Below are 20152 nucleotides of genomic sequence, written 5' to 3'. Positions count from 1 at the left end.
GGGAAACCGCCCTCCAAGTATCCGCGCGCGGCGGTTGGACTGCGCCCAGCGAGGCAACCGCCTGCGAACGCCAGTTAGGGGAGAGGCGTCTCGGAGACTCAGAGACCCGCAAGGCCCCTGCGACGAGGTGGCTGCCGCTAGGGGGCGTCAGGACGACGGACCGGGTTCGAGTTGGGCCCGCCTTTTCCGCCCGCGCCCCAGGCCCCTGCAGATCGGCATTCGCGTCCGAGAGCGGGAAAGAAGCAGTGGCCAAGGCGCCGGTAAGTAAAAGTCCGTCCTCACCGGCCGCCTGGGCCCAGTCCGCCCAGCGAACAGGGCGGCGTGAGGGTCACGGGCTGGAAACAATGCCACAGCTCAAGCCGACTCCAACAGTAGTAGCTTTTTTTTTTCGTTTTTTTGAGACAGGGCCTCCCTCTTTCGCCCAGACTGGAGTGCAGTGGTGTGATCTCGGCTCACTGCAACTTCCGCCTCCGGGATTCAAGCGATTCTCCCGCCTCAGCCTCCCGAGTAGCTCGGGTTACAGGCGCGCGTCACCACACCCGGCGAATTTTGTATTTTTAGTAAAGACGAGTTTCACCATATTGGTTAGACTGGTCTTGAACTCCCGACCTCAGGTGATCCGCCCACCTCGGCCTCCCAAAGTGCTAGGATTACAGGCGTGAGCCACCGCGCCTGGCCTACAGTACTGGCTTCTGCAGGCCACTCAGGCACCGCCTGTTTCTAGCTTGGAGAAGGGGAAACCGACAATAAAGTAGCCTTACAGGGATCCATGTTCCGGCCTGCCACCTTTTCCGATGTCAGTGTTGTCCAACCAGTGTCCCTAGAATTACCCAGAATGTGCGTGGCACTGATTTATCAGTAGTTTAATCGGCAAAACCAGGTGTCTTACCTACCTGCCTCATCTGCTCACTGTCCGTTTCTAAGGCGTTCTCACAGCCGCACACACTTTCTCTCCCTCCATTAATTCCAGTAGGTAAGATTTTGAAGTCTCCTTTAAGGTCCCCAGATTCTCGAGGATAGCCCAAGGAATCTCGCCATTTCCTTGCCTTTTACACATCTGGATTCATCCAGAGACGTAAACCCTGACCACCACCAGCTTCAAAGGGGTCTGACCCGTGCAGTCACATAGGGCTTAGAAGGGCCCTGTACTTATTTTCGTGCTCTGCTATGGCAATCTTGAAATTCTTAATTTTTAAACCAGCACCCGTCTCCCCTCCCTGCCCCCCACACACATTTTCATTTTGCACTGGGCCTGGCCTTATTTCTCATTTTCTCAAAGGCTGCCATACAACTATAAAAATACAGTTAAAAGAGATTCTTCTGTAGACGTGTCAATAGTCACTAGGACATCAAGAGACAGGTGGCATGATTCTGTTAACTAGCTAGGAGTTGTTGGAATCGTAAAGCCTTTGTGATCCAATGCCCACCCTCCACCCCTTCTCAATTTCGGAACCTGAGAGACTGCTTAGAGAAAACCTGAGAGGTTGTAAAGCTGAGCTGTCCAGTACCAAAACTCATTGAACCACATGTAGCTGTTCAGCACTTGAAATGTGGCTGGTCTGAAAAGAGATGTGCTACAAACGTAAAACGCATACCAGCTTTTAAATTCTTTTGTTTTCCCTTTTTTTTTTTTTTTTTTGAGACGGAGTATCCCTCTGTCGCTGGAATGCAGTGACGCAGTCTTGGCTCACTGCAACCTCTGCCTCCTGGGTTCAAGTGATTCTCCCGTCTCAGCCTCCCGAGTAGCTGGAATTACAGGTGCCCACCACCACACCAGGCCAATTTTTGTATTTTTAGTAAAGACGGGGTTTCACCATGTTGGCCATGGTTGGCCAGGCTGGTCTCGAATTCCTGACCTCAGGTGATCCGCCCGCCTCAGCCTCCCAAAGTGCTGGGATTGCAGGCATGAGCCACCACACCCAGCCAATTTTTCTTTTTCTTTTTTGGAGACAGAGTCTTACTCTGTTGCCCAGACTGGAGTGCAGTGGCCCGACCTCGGCTCACTGCAACCTCTTGCCTCGTGGGTTCAAGTGATCCTCCTGCCTCAGCCTCCCAAGTAGCTGGGACTACAGGCATGTGCCACCACACCGGCTAATTATTTTGTATTTTTAGTAGAGATGGGGTTTCACCATGTTGGCCAGGCTGGTCTCGAACTCCTGACCTCAGGTGATTCACCTGCCTTGGCCTCCCAAAACGCTGGAATTACAGGTGTGAGCCACTGGACCTGACCCTTTTTTTTTTTTTTTTTTTTTTTTTTTGAGAAAGAATGTTGTTCTGTTGCCCAAGCTGGAGTGCATTGACTTAATCATGATTCATTACAACCTCAACCTCCTGGGCTCAAGCATCCTCTTGCCTCAGCCTCCTGATCACAGGCATACACCACCATGCCCAGCTAGGTTTTAATTTTTGTGTAGAGATGAGATCTCACTATGAGAAACATACTCGGGCTGGTCTCAAACTCCTGAGCTGAAGCAATCCTTCCGCCTCCCAAAATGTTAGGATTACAGGTGTGAGCCACTGCACCCAGCCTAAAGTCTCATTTTTAATTTACAATATTTTATCCATCTTTATATTAATTACATGCTTAAATGATACTTTAAATAAGTCAGATTAAATAAAATATATTCAAATTAATTTCACCTGTCCCTATTTATTTTTAAACATGACTCCTAGAAAATTTTAAATTGTAAGTATATGGGACTCACATAATATTTCTTTGGGAAAACACTATTATAAAAGTTTTAAGATATTGGAAACTTCTTATAATGTTCAGAAAAACTGCCTTCCCGGCCCCCCAAAAAACCTCACATTGACCCTTATTATCTCCCAGAAAATACCACTACCTACTCTTATCCTATGTGATCCATATCAAACAACCTTACTAACCCAGCTTAACTCAAAGGCCTTGGCAGTTAAAGAACCACAGCCTAACTACAGATGGTCTAGGACTGCAGAATTGTAGTCACTTTTAAGAGAAAGGCTCAAACTTCCCCCAGCTGTTGCATTAGACCAATTCAGTTGTTGGCAGACCTATCTCTACTGTTTTGGCTGTTTGTCTAGTTTTGCATAAGTAAACTGTAAAGAAATTATAGAGAAGGGAAGAAAGACGTCATCAAGGAGGGTGGTCACATCACCAACTTTCACTCCAAATTATATTGTTACAAACTCTGGCATTGCAGCATCCTTGGCCTTACTTCTTTTTGTCAGTCACACCACTTTAAAAAGTAATTAGCTTTAGTGAAGAAATTGCCGAAGCTCTAGTCTGAAGCATAGATAGGGACAGAAAATGATCTCTAAATTTAAACTTTCACTTGAGCAGTCTCCATTAGTTATGGAATATAAAATGGGTGGACTCCCGTATCTTAACCTTTAGTGTTTTGAATGGCTCTCAAAAGCAGTGTGATGCAGGAAGATGTTAGCTCTACATCAGTTAGCTCTACTGGATGAGGTCCTAACCCAGTCCTCCTAGAGCCTCTAGTTCCATGGAAAATAACAGGAAAAGAGTTCTTGCTGTTAGTTCACATGAGTGCTGGTTGTTCAAAAGAACCTGGTGTCTCTCTTGCTCCCTCTCTCACCATGCAACATGCCTGCTCCTCCTCCGCCTTCTACCGAGAGTTAAAGCATCAGAAGCCAGCAGATGCTGGTGCCATGCTTGTACCGCCTGCAAAACCGTAAGCCAAATAAAACTCGTTATGAATTGCCCAGCCTCAGGTATTCCTTTACAGCAACGCAAAATGGATCCACACACGTGGTTTATGTCTTCCTCTGGAAAGATATGGCTGTTTGTGAGCTACCTCACCCACGAGTGTATTTTGCCTGTTCACTGCTTACCCGTCTGTATTAGTCTTCCACGCCGCTGATAAAGACATACCCTAGACTGGGCAATTTACAAAATAAAGAGGTTTATTGGGCTTACGGTTCCACATGGCTGGGGAGGCCTCAATCATGGCAGAAGGCAAGGAGGAGCAACATCTTACGTGGGTGACAAAAGGGCAAACAACTTGTGCAGGGAGACTCCCATTTTTAAAGCCATCAGAGCTCATGAGACTTATCCACTATCACAAGAACAGCACAGGAAAGACCCGCCCTCATGATCCAATTACTTCCCACCAGGTTCCTCCCATGACACATGGGAATTGTGGGAGTTACAATTCAAGATGAGATTTGGGTGAGGACACAGCCAAACCATATTACCATCCCATCATGAGGCTCAGTCTCAGCTATGCTGCTGAACTGCTTTGCCTCAGGAGCCACAGTATTTGACAAAGCCTTAGAAGCTGGATCTCCACCCCAGTAGATACCTGCAGGTGACTGAAATGAGATTGCCCCATCAGGGTGGGAGGATCTATCATCATACAGCCATGTAATTTCTTAAGAAATTAAGAAAGGTTTAAGCGAAAAAGCCTTGGCAAGTTAAGTTGGGAAAGAATGTCTACCATTGGCTCAAATTACTGCCTTTCTGAGGCTTCTCTTTCACCCAACGTGCAAAGGTAAATCTTATGTGCAACAGCACCTTTCAACCATGATCAGGTCAGCACTCTGAGATAGGATTGAGGTGTACACACCACAGAATGCAAAATATTTGGGAATCCCTGGAAGCATGACAGAGGTGGGAACTGGTAGTTGAAGCTTAAGCATTCCTCCTGGCACTGAGAAAGGCTTGGTCTTGTCCTGATCTCTGGCTTTTGGTAGCGAAGCCACTTGGGCCTGTAGTTTTGTTACAAGATTTTTAACTACACAATTCAACATCTTTAATAGACATAGAACTACTTAGGTTATGCACTTACATGAGCTTTGGTATTACCCATCTCATAAGGAATTTGTCCATTTCCTTACAAGACTTTGGTGACTAAGTTGACTTTATGGGCATACAATAATTTGTGATATTATTCTATCTGTTTAATGTCCTGAGACCTGTAGCATTATCCCCTTTATCATTGCAGACGTTGGTAATTTGTGTCTTCTCTCTTTTTTTTAATCAGTCAGGCTAAAGTAGTTTGGGCAATACTGACATTTTGAGCAGGATAATTCTTTGTCATATGGGACTCACCTGTGCATTGTAGGATGTTCGGCAGCATCCCTGGCCTCCACCCACTAGAGGTAGCAGCACTCCTCCAGTGGTGACAACCAAAAACATCTCCAGACATTGCCAAATGTCTCCTGAAAGGCAGAATTGCCCCTGGTTGTACACCACTGCTTTAAACTACTTTATCTCTGTTACCATGTTTTCTGTTTCAAGCATTTTCATTTAATGTATGCAAATTTTTATCTGCTGAAATTCCCCTCTGGTCATTCATGTTCCTGTCTAGTTTTTTTCACTAGAACCTTCAATATATATGATTAATGTATTAATCAAATTTATTTTAAGGTCCCTCTCTCTTAGTTCTAACACTTAGGTTACCTGTGAGTGTGGTTCTGTTGATTACTTTTCCTCTTCACAATGAATTGTTTTTTTTCTTTTTCATGCTCATAATATTTTATCAAATGTCAAGCATCTTGTGTAGGACAGTGGGGGGTTGAGATAATCTGTGCCCCAAAATAAGCATGCTTTTTCTGCTAGGTCAGTAATGTGGGGTCTTGAATCACTCTACTCAGTAGTTAAGCCAGGTTTGGGTTTTATTGGTCCATCTTCAGTACACCAGCAGGTTCGATTTCCTCTATTACCTTATGCTTAGGGTAGCGTGCTAGAGGGATTTTCTCAATATCCTATTTCATTCTCAGCTTCCAGCCTTCACATTGAGCCTGTACCACACAGGAGTCTCTCTCCATGCTTTTGCCTTTCACCCTGCTTGTTACTTTGTGCTTGCTATCTTGGTAGAGGAGGCCAGAAGACTATTGGTCATCCTGGTCCAACCTCAGTCTTGGGTAAGGAATGGTCTGGGCAGATTTTTTGCCTTTTCCACAGTAAGAGCTTACTTCCCTGTATCAGTCTGATTTCACACTGCTATAAAGAACTACCCGAGACTGGGTAATTTATAAAGGAAATAGGTTTAATTGACTCACAGTTCCACATGGCTGGGGAGGCCTCAGGAAACTTACAACCTGACAGAAGGCAAAGGGGAAGCAAAGCACATCTTAGGTGGTGGCAGGAAAGAGAGAGAGTGAAGGGGGAAGTGCCACTTTTAAACCATCAGATCTCATGAGATCCCCCTCACTATCACAAGAACAGCGTTGGGGAAACCGCCCACATGATCCAATCACCTCCCACCAGGTCCCTCCCTCGACGGGTGGGGATTACAATTTGAGATGAGTTTTGGGTGGGGACACAAAGCCAAATCATATCATTCCCCTAATAGATCTTCATCACCAAGGGAGGCTCTCTCTAGACTCCTGCCTTGTCCCAAGTCTTTTTCATCAGTACCCAGTAGAGATGATGGAAGAGAGACTGAAAGTGGAAGCAAACTGTCTTTATGTCTGAGGCTCCCAGGGTTTGGTTTTGTTTGTTTGTTTTAATTATTATACTTTATGTTCTAGGGTACATGTGCACAACGTGCAGATTTGTTACATATGTATACATGTGCCATGTTGGTGTGCTGCACCCATTAACTCGTCATTTACATTAGGTATATCTCCTAATGCTATCCCTCCCCCCTCCCGCTACCCCACAACAGGCCCCAGTGTGTAATGTTCCCCTTCCTGTGTCCAAGTGTTCTCATTGTTCAATTCCCACCTATAAGTGAGAACATGTGGTGTTTGGTTTTCTGTTCTTGTGATTGTTTGCTCAGAATGATGGTTTCCAGCTGCATCCATGTCCCTACAAAGGACATGAACTCATCCTTTTTTATGGCTGCATAGTATTCCATGGTGTATATGTGCCACATTTTCTTAATCCAGTCTGTCATTGGTGGACATTTGAGTTGGTTCCAAGTCTTTGCTATTGTGAATAGTGCTGCAATAAACATACGTGTGCATGTGTCTTTATAGCAGCATGATTTATAATCCTTTGGGTGTATACCCAGTAATGGAATGGCTGGGTCAAATGGTGTTTCTAGTTCTAGATCCTTGAGGAATCGCCACACTGTCTTCCACAATGGTTGAACTAGTTTACAGTCCCACCAACAGTGTAAAAGTGTTCCTATTTCTCCACATCCTCTCCAGCACCTGTTGTTTCCTGACTTTAATGATCACCATTCTAACTGGTGTGAGATGGTATTTCATTGTGATTTTGATTTGCATTTCTCTGATGGCTAGTGATGAGCATTTTTTCATGTGTCTGTTGGCTGCATAAATATCTTCTTTTGAGAAGTGTCTGTTCATATTCTTTGCCCACTTTTTGATGGAGTTGTTTGTTTTTTCCTTGTAAATTTGTCTGAGTTATTTGTAAGTTCTGGATATTAGTCCTTTGTCACATGAGTAGATTGCAAAAATTTTCTCCCATTCTGTAGGTTACCTGTAAAGCCAAAATTGACAGATGGGATCTAATTAAACTAAAGAGCTTCTGCACAGCAAAAGAAACTACCATCAGAGTTAACAGGGGTTTTATACTCTCATGCTAGTCCACACTTGACCTTTAGCAATTCATTAACAATTTTAGCTGAATTCTTATCAGCGTATGAGGTACTTGATGTCTCTTCTTCAGTGCTCATGTCCCTTTGCTCCTTTGCCAGGCCAGTCTTTCCTTGGATTTCAAGCTACTTTATTGGTCTGTGACCTTAGGTAGGGTGACCAGTTGTTCCAGTTTGCCTGAATCTGAGGAATTTCCAGGATATGGGACTTTTAGTTCTAATATGGGGGAAGTCCAGTTGGTCTTCCTAACCTCAGTCCTCTGAGTTTCAGGAAAAATTATTTTGTAGTTTTCTGGTTGTTGGCATATGAGCGATGCTCTTTCTAGGTTTCTACATCCTGGGCAGAAGACAAATTACTGAAATATTTATGCATGTTGAATATGGACAAAAGTGGCACTTGAGATAGTGAGAAACCATACGGGGGAAACATCTGTTTCTTACTAAAGCTGGGGGGTTCTTGTGAAATCTTCCCTAAAATAGAGAATAAGCAAAATCATTTCAGTATCTGCCATTCTTTTGTCTGTCAGCATCAGATTTATCTGATTACCTAAATAAACACTCATGGAAGAGCTGGGTCCACACCTAGTCCTTCTACACCTGTAGTCAGCATTCAACCAGCGCCAGACTTACACTTTACCCCCAGCAACTGAGCATCAAAAATCTTTTGCTAGATTTTTGAGCAAAATTTTTTTCAAAATAAAAATCTGTATTCTCTCTCATCAAAGGAAGATGGCTGAGTGTAGCAGTAATCTTCGAATATTAATATTGACCATTTCTGGGTGAATAAGCCCATGTGTGTACACATGCATGTATAATCTTGCTATCAGCTGCCTGGGGGCATATTTGGTTTATGTTGCCGTGGGCAGTACCTCTGGTATTGTGTTTTTTATTTCAGATATTGTGGGAACCAGCAGTATTTCTGACTCCTATAATCATCACTAATGGTTATATGGTAGGCAGCCTCCAGGAAATGCTCTGTATCTGGTGTGACGACGAAAGCTTTATCATGTACTCAATTACTCTTTTGAGCATCATTGAGTATCCAAGAAAAATATAACCTCTTGAGGAGCTTATGATCTGTGTATGTGATGTCTTCCTATTAAATAGTCAAGATAGTGACATTAGTACAATAGAATCAACACAGAAATCTTAAAACTGGGAACATTTATAATTTCAACAACTGTAGGCTTTATACAGCTGTAGATATAAAAATAACAGCTAAGACCTGTATTATGTTTTTTATGTGCCAAGCATTGTCCTAAATGTTTTATACTCATTACTACACTAAATCTCTACCTATATAAGCTTCATAACAACCCTGTGGTGTTGAATGTTATTATCCACATATTACAGATTAGAAAAATAAGGAAGAACAGGGCTAAGGAATGTTTTCAAGGTCACACTAATAGCAAGTGGTGGCAGTGAGACTTGAGCCTGTGCAGTTTGTTTCCACAGTTCTTTTTTTTTCTTTTTTTCTTAATGAGAAGGAGTCTCACTCTGTCTCCCAGGCTGGAGTGCAGTGGCGTGATCCTGGCTCACTGCAACCTCCGCCTCCTGGGTTCAAGCAGTTCTCCTGCCTCAGCCTCCCCAGTAGCTGGGATTACAGGCACCTGCCACCACGCCTGGCTAATTCTTGTATTTTTAGTAGTGATGGGGTTTTACCATGTTGGTCAGGCTGGTCTTGAACTCAAGACCAGGTGATCCGCCCGCCTCAGCCTCCCGAAATTCTGGGATTACAGGCATGAGCCACTGTGCTCGGCTCTCCAGAGTTCTTTTTAACCACTGTGACAGTGGTCGCAAATACAGAAGACAGAAAATATTTCAACTTGCAGGATGATGTAGAGAAAGTGAGAGTTGTATATGTGAAAAAAAAGCCTTTTAAATACCACTTTGATTTTAGGCCATGTGCCAACCAAGGATGTACAGAAAGCTGAAAGAGAACTTGCTAAGGAAAATAAGTTAGCAAGTGGTACAGTGATACCCTGGGCTCATAAGTCAACAAACAGCATGAAATATACAGACAGTTGTGCCCATTTGATAGAAATGTCATGTGATGCAGATGACTCAGTAACAGTGGAAGTGCTAAAAAAAAAAAAAGAAAAGAAAAAAACTTGCAAGAACAGCCCTACCTCTGCATATAAAATACTTGAGTACTTTCAGTTTCAAAAGTAAAGATTGCTCAGAAACCACTTGCCATACAGAAGAAATTTAGGATGAAAATTTTTATCAAATGATTGAGAATGTGTTAGGTCATTCTTAGATTGCTATAAGGAAATACCTGAGACTTGGTAATTTATAAAAAGAGGTTTAATTGGCTTGTGGTTCTACAGACTGTCTAGGAAGCATAGCACTAGCATCTGCTCTGCTTCTGAGGAGGCCTCAGGGAGCTTTTACTTATGGCAGAAGGTGAAATGGGAGCAGCCACGTCACATGGCAAAAGCAAGAGTGAGAGAGAGAGTTGGGGAAATGGAAGTACCACACACTTTTAAATTACCAGACTCACAAGAACTCACTGTCACAACGGCAGCGCCAAGCCACGAAGGATCCATTCCCATGACCCAGACACCTCCCACCAGGCCCCACCTTCAGCACTAGTGATTACAATTCAGCATGAGAATTGGGTGGGGAGAAATATCCAAACTGTTAGGTTGGTGCAAAAGTAATTGTGGTTTAATACATCAGAGAATAAAACCAATGAATGGAAACTAGAAAGAACTTTGCTTTGAAGATGACATCATGGATGTGATCAACTCATGTGAATCAAAGTAGATTCACAAATGACTAGAATATCTCACAAACCCTGAGACTGGTTCTTGTAAGAGAATACGTAGGAAAGACAGGACAGTCAACAAGAATATTCAAAGCATTTGGCGAGGGCGGAGTAGGATGATTGATTTTCAAGTCAACTGATTATTACAACAAAATATATGTAGGAGGTGAAGTATTTTAGCCTAGCCCAAGGGAAATCACTAATATCCTCTCTATACTTACTGGGTAACCTAGATGGTACAATACAGCTCTTATTAAGTGGCACTTATTTATGTGTGAGTCTGATATTCTCACAGAGGCACAAAAAAAAAAAAAAAAAAAGCTGGGGAGTGGGAGGGTATAGTGGTGACCTGGGAGTAGGGAAGAAAACTCAGATTATGTTAAAAGATACAATGCAGAAATTTTATAGGTTGGTTTCTTAAGGTTAACTTTATAGTCCAAAAGGTAGAGAGGGTTGATAATCCAGTACAATTTGTAGACATTAATGAAAAGATACTACATACTTTGTGCTTTACTGTAACACATTTTATCCTTAAGACAAGGTAAACAACCATTTAATATAACAAGCTTAGCTAAGTCTTGATAATTTAGAATTTTCTACTCAAAATAATTGAGTGAGGGTGTCCTTTTGTAGAACGAATTACATGTTTAAGGTATTGTTGTCAATGAGGAGGAGGAGGAGCGCTGCTGTCCTAAGATCAACTCTATTCTGAGGCCATGGTTATGCTTTTGTTTAAAAAAAAAAAGATTATTACTTTCTAAATAGAAGTATCCCAGAGAAGACTGGGTTTGAGGTTTGGTGAAGGTTACATTTTGAGTAAAGGACACTGAGGACATTGGATTGGCAGTGTTCAGTGTGTGTGGTTTTTCATGTCTCCCCAAATCCTCCCAGGAGATGTATTTAGGCTGCTAAAACCCACTGTTTTACCTGCTCAGGAAGTGAGCTTATCAAACATCTTTTATCCTCAACTATATTATCTTGAAATTGCAGCATATTAACTCACATGGTTGCAAAAACTGCCTTTCACTTGTCTGACCATCTGGATCTAACATTCAGTATCCAGGAACAATCCTTGCTAAGCTATCATCATATCATCACTGTCTTGCCACATTGCCTGCAGTTGATATGATAATGGTTAGGCATCGTAACATAGAGTCATTTTGCAACAGTGGAAGGAGAGGATGTTGTAAGGGATGTGTGCGTACAGCTCTCTGCAAGCAAGAGGTATAATGGGGCTGAGCAAAGCAACAGGTATAATAGGGTCCGGCCAGGTGTTACCACATAAATGGGGAGACGTGTCTGGACTTCGGATGTTGTGATGTTTACAGGCATAACAAAACCCAGCTGCGTATTTTTTTGTCATAGCCTCAGCCAGTAGCTTGCCACAGGGAGGCGTTACACACAGACCTTGCTGTGGGAACTATTTGGTTGTTCAAATACCTGTCTAGTACATCACCAGGCATAGGCAGCTACTGACTAGCTGCCAGAATCAGTAACTATAATAACTGTTATAGGCCAGGCATGCTGGCACATGCCTGTAGTCCCAGCTACTCAGGAGACTGAGGCGGGAGGATGGCTCAAGGCCAGGCATTTGAAGCTGCAGTGAGCTAGGATCATGCTACTGTGCTCCAGCATGGACAACAGAATGAGACCCTGTCTCAAAAAGAGAGAAAGAAATGTATATAAAAAAGCTGTTATAATGGTTTCCTCACAAACGAAAGGTGAGGAGGGCTTGTATAATAACTATATTGATACCATGAATCAAAAAATGGCAAATATTACTGTTTTTTGAAGTTTTTGGAAGAATCTAATTCCCAAAAAGAGCCTATTTTTCATAAACACAAGAAACAGGTGTACACATCCCAGATTTTATTAATGTTGTTCGAGGATTTGTGAGTGGGAATTCAAAAGCAAGCACAGGCTGCACTGATCAGTTTAATATTATATATTTCAATTTTTTTTTGTCATTGGCTCTCTTTCTGCAAAAAGACTTCCTATATTTTCTCTTAAGGTTTTCACAAATTTCAGGCCAATTGATGAACACTACTTTCACCCACAGGTAAGGTTTAACTAAAAATAGTAAGATCTTACTGTTGCTCTTACACACTGGATATTTTCTTTTCAGATTTTATTTGGAGAGAAGCAAGCATCTTTGCCTCTTTGGAGTAGGAAATTCTGACTTGAAAAAGGTAGGATTTTCTTCCTCTTTTTTTCAACTTGTGAAAAAAATTAAAGTGTAATTTTCAAAAGTGGACACTTTGTTAAAAATTTAAGATAGTTTATTTTTAGTTTTGTAGATACTTCTAAATTAGGGATGAAGGCGGTAGATAGTATATCTGAATTTTAAACAATGCTTTAAATATGGTTTTCAGAAACTTAAACTTTTCTCGTCTTAATTTTCAAAACTATTTAATTTTGTGAACTAATTACATTTCAAACTAAAGTGAAAGGAGTTATGTCTTGGAACTTGACAAACTTTTACATTTTATACTTTAGGCACTGATTATAAATGAAGGTGGCAGGATGATGGTAGACAGGATTTATGCCATGACATTTGAACTATATGATTGAATGGGAAAGGGAAACCAGTTATCTCATTATACATTAAAATAGGCACTAAAGTGTAAATGTGTAGTTTAACAATGACACCTGTATAATTACTACCCAGGCTAAGAAATAGAAAATTACCAGCATTCTAGGAAATATATGCATATTGCTTCTAAGTAACAGCCCTTCTCCTCCCCACAGGTGACCACTGTCTTTACCTGTATACTAAAATTCCTTTTTTCATACCAGTGGTTCCCAAAGTTTGGTCTGGCATCAGCTTCATCTGGGAATCTGTTAGAAATGCAAATTCTTGGGTTCATTCTCTGATCTATTACATTTATGTATTTTTTATGGGATGCATATTTATATGATAAAATATAAAGCAATGATTCTCAAACTTTAACATGTATCAGAATGACCTGAATGGCCTTTTAAAACACAGATGCTGGGTCCTACCTAGAGTTTCTAATGATCTCTTTCTATTGTCTGTTTTAATCATTGATTCCAATTTTCTTATATGCTGGATATGTTTGACCCTCTGCTAGTCATTGCACTTGAAATGTCATTTTGTGGAAATAATTGTCTGGCCTACAATTAAGCTACTTTGCCCCAAAGATCCTACGTATTTGCTTTTGTTGGGTACCTGCAGGTACTACAAGTTTGGGCCCACCTGTTCAAAGTTTGATATTTCCTGGACAACTCAGAGGAGTCTCATCACATTCAGATTATTACAATTCTTGTTCACCTTCACTCTGAAATTTTGGATCCCAGATTGTTGTAGGAGAAGGTCTCCTGACAGACTCCCTAACTTTTATGAACCCAGGGTTTTGTTTTCAATCTCCTCTGTACCCTGAAAGGCTGTCAAAATGGAGGTCCTAATGTTCTGGGATTAGCAGTGCTTTCAGTGAAAAAGTGGCTTCAGGCTTGTTTACTTCTCTTGATTCTTTGCTTCTCTTTACTCCTGGCCTGATAATTCCTTACTATTTTGTAATCTCTTTGAGGCTTTTTAAAAGATTATTTGAAATATATTTTACCCAGTTTTGTAGTTGTTTTGTTTTCAGCTGTCAGACTGCCCTAAATAACCTAGGCCACCGTTACTAGAAATGGAAAATAAATTAATAAGGCACAGTATTTTTCAAAGTACTGTGGTTTTTCAAAACATTAAAAAGCAATAGATGGGCTGGGCATGGTGGCTCAAGCCTGTAATCCCAGCTACTTGGGTGTGTGAGGCAGGAGAATTGCTTGAACCCGGGAGGCGGAAGTCGCAGTGAGCCAAGACGGCGCCATTGCACTCCAGCCTGGGCAACAAGAGTGAAACTCCGTCTCAAAAAAAAAGCAATAGATGTTTATATTTTGGGGAACAAAAAGTTATTTTTGTTAGTCTACAACTTTAATCAGACATGGGACACACAAGATGGTTTGGATACAAAAACCCTTTTTTGTTAAAAGATTCCCAGAGTTCCATATTTAAAAATATTTTTTGACCTTTAACCTTATGACCTTAAATACTGATATAACCTTTAACCACTCCAGAGTGCTCTGATATTTACACAGTGGGTTCCAGAAGTGCTTCCCACAACTTCAGAAAGCCTCACAAAATGCAGAGGTGTGCCTAGTACAATATCCACTTCACGATTCGTGATACTGATATCAAACACTAGGGTCTCGGTCTAGGTCCCATTGCTTGCCGCACGAAAAGAAGCAAGCATTGCCAGGGAAGGCTCTATTATTTTACAGTTGATGTCAACCAGAGAGAACAGAGCCAAACCTCAAATCCATCTCCTTGCTCCAAACAAAGTTAGGGGTTTATATAGTGAGGAAGGAAAACAGGAGCGCAAGGAAGAGGAGTTGATCAACAGGCAGCAGGTGGTCGAATGGGGGATCTAGTATCTCACTGTAACCACGTGCACAAAGACAGTGATTAGGGCTGGGTAAGGAAGAGGAAGTGGTCAACAGGCAGCAGGTGGTCGAATGGGGGATCTAGTATCTCACTGTAACCACGTGCACAAAGACAGTGATTAGGGCTGGGTAAGGAAGAGGAAGTGGTCAACAGGCAGCAGGTGCATCTCAGTCTGGGTGCAGCGATTCAGAAAGCCACAAGATGCAGGAACTCCCAGTTCCGAGCTACAAATAACAGAGGGTGCTTTTCACATCACACAGAGGCTTTCTAGCCATGGCACTTCTTAAGTTACAAGGCAAGTTATGGCCAACCTCCATCCAACCCTTAGTTGATAACTTATGTTTAAAACAACATATTGACCTTTAAACCAATATGACACCACCATTATTACTTTCACAAAACTTATCTCTTAAAAATCAAAATATTGCTCTCACAAGTATAAAATTTCTTAATATAAATTTCCATTTCTTATTATAAAATCCTACTTTACGAAAAGATGTGGAGAGCCAGGACCACCATGAAGCCCACTCAGTTTAACCACTTCCTTATAGATACATCTTATTGCATCCCATGTGTTTTGTTGTCTGCTTACATAGTAGCACATGCTCCTCCTCTCTTCCTAGCTAGAATATGATCTAAAGACATGTGGTTTTAGACCACATTTATTATGGCTACCATTTCTTTGGTATTACTTTTGCATAGCTGGTCATATATAATAGCTGTATCACTGATTGCTGAGGTTGCCCAGTCAACTGAACTTTGGAAATTACATAACAAATTCTGTTTCTGAGCCTAATAAGAATTTTGAGGAACCATTTAATGGCCCTGGTTGTCTAGTTATGCCCAAATAGCTGCCACTACTGTATTCCTCAGGCAGCCATTGGTGTGCACGTGACCCTTATATCCAGTAAGTAGAAGAATGAGGAGTGGGCCTATACTTTTTGCCAAAATCCGGAGTCCAATTTTTGATATTCAATGTAGATGTTAAAGAATGGGACCCTTATGAGCACTCTGATGTTACAAGCACTAGTGCCTATTCCCGTGAACTCTCAGAATCATCTAGATATGGCTGAAGATTATGCTTAGGACAGCAAGGGTCAGGAAATGTATGTCTTGGGGTTTAGGGATAGATCATCTTTCTGGCAGCTCCAGTTAAATGGCCGAGTATGATTGCATCTGATAGAGATTTGATAAATCTCATGAGCCTCCATCTCCACATGTGCTTTCTTTCAACTGCAGCAGGCCTTCCATTTATGATCACTTAATAAACTTCACCTTTGCATAGGCTATCCAGGTTCTAGAATTTGCCCAGTTTTTAACTTGGTACGATGATTCCCCATCTCTGTTTTCTAGAATGAAGGGTGTATCTCCAGTACTTGGGATCTATACCACACTGTATTTGTAGCCTCTAGACTAATTATATAACTTGGCATATAGCCAGAGGTATGTGATTCAGTATTTTCTTGAGAAAATTTAACTCCTGCAGGTCCTCTGAATCACCCGAGATGTGTAGGGCAATAAGTGTAATCATTTCTTTTAAGGTAAAACTGGGCCGGGCGCGGTGGCTCAAGCCTGTAATCCCAGCACTTTGGGAGGCCGAGACGGGCGGATCACGAGGTCAGGAGATCGAGACCATCCTGGCTAACATGGTGAAACCCCGTCTCTACTAAAAATACAAAAAAATAAGCCGGGCAAGGTGGCGGGCGCCTGTAGTCCCAGCTGCTCGGGAGGCTGAGGCAGGAGAATTGCGCGAACCCGGGAGGCGGAGCTTGCAGTGAGCAGAGAGCGGGCCACTGCACTCCAGCCTGGGTGACAGAGCGAGACTCCATCTCAAAAAAAAAAAAAAGGTAAAACTGCCCTCATAACCATTACTATTGTACTAGAATGAGGACTACTGACTTACTGGCTATAAGCTTATTTCAGTTGGTATTATAACCAGTTCTTTCAGTTCTTTCACTGTCTCCAATGCAGATCAGATATCTCTTTGAGTTTCTTTTTACAAGTTTCCATGAAAGTTAGTTCTAGCTAAGAGCTGTATGTCACTGGCATTGAACTGTCAGGAAATACCTGGTCAGAGCTCCTAGCCCAAAGTGTCTCCAAAGGTGAGCACCCTATCATCCTGTTCACTGGAAACTAGTACTTGGAATAGTGCAGTAAACTCTTTGTCCTACTGTAGTTCTTTATCTTACTACAGTAAATTTTTCTTACAGAAGACTTTCACACAAGATTGGCTTCAAGAACCCTAACCAGTACAACCAGGGTTCCCAAGGGAGGGGATGTTAGACCCTGGGTTTGTTGGCAACCCAGTCTAGTTCTTTCCCTGCATTCTTGAAAGCTTTTTTTCTGAAGTGGTTAGAGCCAAGTAGTCACTGATAGAGATTGTGTAGAGGGAATTCATATACAAAGGGTAGAACAGGGTCTGCTAGATAGCTAGCTAAAGTCAGCATGTGGTAAATTTAGGAAGAACTGTGATTGGTAGCTAAAGGTTCTTTGCTGCTAATGTACGGGAAGAAAATAAAAGGATTGGACAGAAATAGTAGTGTGCCTTCCCTATCTTTATCACTCATTTGTCATTTTCAGGCCTATTTGTTATTCTCTTAACCTGTAAACTCTACAAGGATACTTATGGCTTAGTTTCCAGTGTTTTATATTTCATGAAACATTTGTATCTCAACCACACCCCACCCTATACCCCAACTTACTTACCTACTTATCTGTTCCTTGCACATAAAGTCTCCTGCTCCTGGGAAGGTGTACAAATCTGGGGACATTGGCCTCCCCACTAGGGCAGTTGTCTCAGAAGTGTCTGAAGTTTGGATATTAGGGTTGAAGGGCAGACAGTACAATTAGCACTCTTATTTCTTCTAGTATTTCCTTACCATGATATTTATGGGTTGCCCATCAGTTTGGGCTTTTTTTATCCACCCCATTTTTCAATACCTAGACTAATAAGTATTTCTATTGAGAACTTCCTTTTTCTCTTTTTAAATTTCCCTCTATTTTCTTTTGATTATTTTGAGAACTGAAATTAACAGAAGTATCCTAAGTTATCTTTTCCCAAATTGTTATAGGAAAGACTGCTAGTTATCTACTCTGCTATTCATTCTTCTTCCTTTTTCTTTAGCAGAACCTGATTTGTATGGGGTTGGGGGCACCATGTACTCAGCTAAAAAGCTATAGTGCCCATCCTTCATTACTGATAAGGATGGCAGTGGAACACGGTTCTTGCCAATAAGGTGTAATCAAAGGTATTGAGAGAGATACCTAGTAAAGCTCCTTAAAAGCCAGTAGCCTCACAGCGTGTAGTCTTTTGCCTTTCTTTCTTTCTTTCTTTCTCTTCTTCCTGCGTGTATGTTAGGGGAGATGCTAGACATAGAATAGACATCTCACAACAGTGAGCCATAAGAAAGAAGCCAAGATAATAACTTGGGTCACATCTGAAAAGACTGAGTTAGACACTATGTGTGAACTCAGACAGTCAGAAACCAGTCATACCTTTTGCATGCTACCACTATCCCCATTATCTTAGGGTTAGAAAAAACTGCCTTTATCATGACAGATTCATACAGTTTGTATATCTCCAACACTGTTTGCAGTAGGACTTTACTGCCGTCATTTAATTACTCTCACAAGCTGGATATAGACATTATTTTGCACTGGAATCATTAAAAATAACTCCTTGTGTCTCTGTGCCCCAGGTTGATATTCCTTAATTATGGAGGGCCCAAGATTTTTAAAGGGAGTGGTAGCATGCAATTCAGTAGATGGCAATGTGGTCAATTTTGATAATTAGATAAAAATATTAGTATGCACAGCCAATGACTTTTAAAATAGTAATAACATGAAAGTACCATGAGGTAGTTTTACAGTGAATCGCATGTTTTAAATGTATACATTCATGTTTTAAGTGTTATGGGGATGAATTACTTGTTTTATAGATTTCTATTTTCAACCATATTTTCCTATTCTGTACTATTTGCCATACTAGAACACCGGAAAAGATTTAAGACCTCCAAATGTAAAGGATTATTGAGAAAGAGTTGCCAAAAAAGGGTCACATATTAGTTAGATAAGTTGTAGTTTCAAAATAATATCTCCAATATCTCAGTTTATAGAAAGACAATATTCTGCATATACATCTGTCTTAACTGGAAGGCTCTTATAATATTAAGTTGTTAATATTGGAGCTTTTTCTAGCTAGATGGGATAATAGTTTTTTTAGTGTTCTATTGCTTTAATTTTTCTGTAATGAACTGGTATTACCTGTTTGTAACTTTTTTAAAAGTTGAAAAAAATTCCTCTTGATGGACATTTAACAAGAGAAGCAGAAGTATGCTGCTGAGAAATGAGTAGCATCAAGTCAGGAACAGGGGGAACAAAGGGACTCCTGCCTTTGCTGCTCATCCACCAGAACAGCCATCAGACTCCTCAGACTGCTGCTGGCTCCTGAGCTGTTCCTGAGCTGCCTGTGGGATCCTGAGTGGCAGTGAGCACTCGCTGTGACACCAAAGATCCTCTTTCTTGTCTTGTTATTTCTTCATGTTACCCTATCCTATTCTATGTTAATAATGTCTCCGTCTCTCTCTCCCTTTCTCCGCCATAGTGGTGTGTGGTTGACTCTGTTTCTCGCCATGTCTTCTCACAAGACTTTCACCATTAAGCGATTCCTGGCCAAGAAACAAAAGCAAAATCGTCCCATCCCCCAGTGGATTCAGATGAAACCTGGTAATAAAATCAGGTACAACTCCAAAAGGAGACACTGGAGAAGAACCAAGCTGGGTCTATAAGGAGTCGCACTTGAGATGGCACACATATTTATGCTCTATCAAGGTCACGATCACCTTACGATATCAAGCTGAAAATGTCACCACTATCTGGATAGTTGTACATGTTTTACTGGGAATATGTTTTTCTCTTTTTCTATATGTTCTGTGCTAGTAGGGTGGATTCAGTAATAAATATGTGAAAGCTTTTGTTTCAAAAATGTCTCTGTCTAAAAACTGTCCCTTCATTTTTTCAGTAAACATCAGGATCTGTGCTATATGTCAAACCCCTGGGTAATGCTGAGGATAAATGCTAAGCCAAATAGACCTTCAGCCTGTAGTGAGAGGGATAGATGCTACTCAGATTATACAGATGTATACAGTGGAACAAAATGAGATCAAGACTACAGAGGAAAATAAGACACAGAGGAGGCAGAGTTCCTGGGCAAGTGGGGAGACCCACTTTATGCCTTCAGTATGTGTTCAGAACTCAATACAAGTTAAGACCTATAGAAGGCATGAGTCAAGCAAGTGAAGATTGTCATGAGAACAAGTACTTTAGGCAGAGGAAACAGAGTGTTTGAAGGCCTCGAGCAGCAATGAGCATTATGTATTTAGGGAAGTGAAAGGAGCATAGAAAGGAGATAGCTAGAGCATAGAAAGCAGA

General features: G+C 41.5%; 1 protein-coding gene across 1 annotated transcript; it reads left to right on the top strand.

The window, feature by feature from the left end:
* The first annotated feature begins 15 nt into the window (after window positions 1–15).
* RPL39L (ribosomal protein L39 like) lies at window positions 16–19706 on the top strand. The gene is made up of 3 exons (XM_038003056.2): window positions 16–260; window positions 12401–12464; window positions 19326–19706. The coding sequence occupies exon 3, from the start codon at window positions 19354–19356 to the stop codon at window positions 19507–19509; it is 156 nt and encodes a 51-aa protein (XP_037858984.1). The 5' UTR covers window positions 16–260; window positions 12401–12464; window positions 19326–19353; the 3' UTR covers window positions 19510–19706.
* Window positions 19707–20152: the final 446 nt, after the last annotated feature.

This window comes from Chlorocebus sabaeus, chromosome 15 (assembly GCF_047675955.1).
Source record: "Chlorocebus sabaeus isolate Y175 chromosome 15, mChlSab1.0.hap1, whole genome shotgun sequence".
In the NCBI taxonomy this organism is placed as follows: domain Eukaryota; kingdom Metazoa; phylum Chordata; class Mammalia; order Primates; family Cercopithecidae; genus Chlorocebus; species Chlorocebus sabaeus.
The sequence above is the reverse complement of the archived record's forward strand: the minus strand, read 5'-3'. Positions and strand labels throughout refer to the sequence as shown.

Coding starts and splice junctions, on each gene's coding strand:
- RPL39L (XM_038003056.2), top strand. CDS start 19,354: ATGTCTTCTCACAAGACTTTCACCATTAAGCGATTCCTGGCCAAGAAA.